The 1,641-nt window shown below is 35.5% G+C and overlaps 1 protein-coding gene across 1 annotated transcript in view; it reads left to right on the forward strand.

The window, feature by feature from the left end:
* The first annotated feature begins 967 nt into the window (after positions 1–967).
* The window catches only part of LOC117112958 (balbiani ring protein 3-like), a 35,804-nt gene continuing 35,130 nt past the window's right edge, over positions 968–1,641 (forward strand). Inside the window, exon 1 of the mRNA XM_033256191.1 lies at positions 968–1,031. Within this exon, the coding sequence (XP_033112082.1) occupies positions 1,014–1,031 (18 nt within the window). The 5' untranslated portion in view covers positions 968–1,013. The remainder of the gene's footprint in view (positions 1,032–1,641) is intronic.

Consider the following 1,641-nt stretch of genomic DNA (forward strand, 5'->3'; position numbering starts at 1 on the left):
GTGTTAATGGCAATGTAAACATTTGATCAGGACTGTACTAAGATATGAACCGTATAAACATGTGACACTTAGCTGTTTGTATTAGGCCACTCTTCACCGGTATTGCTTTAGCAGTCTTAAATCTACAAATGTAATATTGATCCGAGAGCATGCAACATACGATGTAAACAAGGATAAGATATTCGATATCAAAATGACAGAGACTTAAAAACAGGACGTCGAAGCCCAAGTGTCGGAAGGAACTCAACTATTTAGGGTATTAGGGTATCACATCGGTGACACTTTTAGGCCACCGTAATTTTATTTTAGTAACCAGTGATGTGGTATCTTCATTATTGGTGAATCTGGACAGAACGGGTGTCTCAACTGTCAGAGCCTATACGGTTTTTCTTAGTGCCTAGCGCTCTGATTGTTTTCCTCTCTTGGGAGTGCAACCGCAGTTCAGAGCTACAAATACTCAATATGAAAGCCTGCGTTTCCTGAAGTGCTCACGCACAAGTAGCAAGCGGAAGGATTCACAATCATTTGGAAAACATTGAGAATTACCACAACAGTACGACACACTATCAGTGCGATTAATCCCACACTCCCATTGGTATTACATAATAATTTCGCTCTCTTGGGTATTATCGTCGTACTTTAAGGTAATGAAGCTCGTGGTAGGAGGTAAAATCGATTTTTCAAAACTTCTTGAAGTCCTTCCACTCCATCAAGCATTGGTAACTCATACTTCTCACCTGCTTTGCGTCTTCTGTATACCTTTGAATAACCTATTGAGAAGTGTGATACCGTACAGTAAGATGACCGACAACTAAACCCCATTATAGCCATACCTTCTATGAAACTTGATCCTCCGTCGCGCTATATTTATTATTATTATTATTATTATTATTATTATTATTATTATTATTGATGTTATTAATTAATATTCTATTGTTACGTAGGTCTATGTTCACTGCAGCCATAGAAGTTTCAATCCTGTTTCGTGAAGGCATTAATATGGTCTTTGCAATATGCAAGAACGCAAGCAGGTAATCTATTTTTTTTTCAATTGTGTTGTTGATATAAGACATGTGTTTTGTAACTTTTATGTTATGGATATACGGTAAATCTGTACATTACTCGAGACAAATTTGGATATAATGTGTGTTTTAAGCACAATAAGTGTTGTTACACTTCTTTTCCTATAAGAACACACTTTATAAGAACACTGAGGCTGAAATTGCTTAATAATTAAGAACAAATTGAGGCTTAGTTAAAAATCTCAAATGAGTTTTTTTTAAATAAACCCAAAACAAAATATATCTGTACATTATGTGCAGTAGGTGTGACTATGTAATAAGACACAGTACAGCTACCTTCCTGTCATTTGGGGCTATTTTTACCAAGGCCTTTTTTCTGGGGCCATTTTTTTCCGAGGCGACTTTTACCTGCATTCCAGTACAGTTTACACTGCTGTACAATAATAATTTTCTATGTTGGAAAGGTGTGTAACAAAAGAACAAAATAAGAACATCTTGAGCCTGAAATCAGCCAAAAAATAAGAGCACTGAGCCCCAAGTGTGTTTTAGATGATTTTTTTTTCATTTGTTATTAAACGTTAAAAGAAATATACATGATATACATACGTATATAGGCATA

This window comes from Anneissia japonica, unplaced genomic scaffold, assembly GCF_011630105.1.
Source record: "Anneissia japonica isolate Jap-2015-1 unplaced genomic scaffold, ASM1163010v1 scaffold287774_len439945_cov178, whole genome shotgun sequence".
Taxonomy (NCBI): domain Eukaryota; kingdom Metazoa; phylum Echinodermata; class Crinoidea; order Comatulida; family Comatulidae; genus Anneissia; species Anneissia japonica.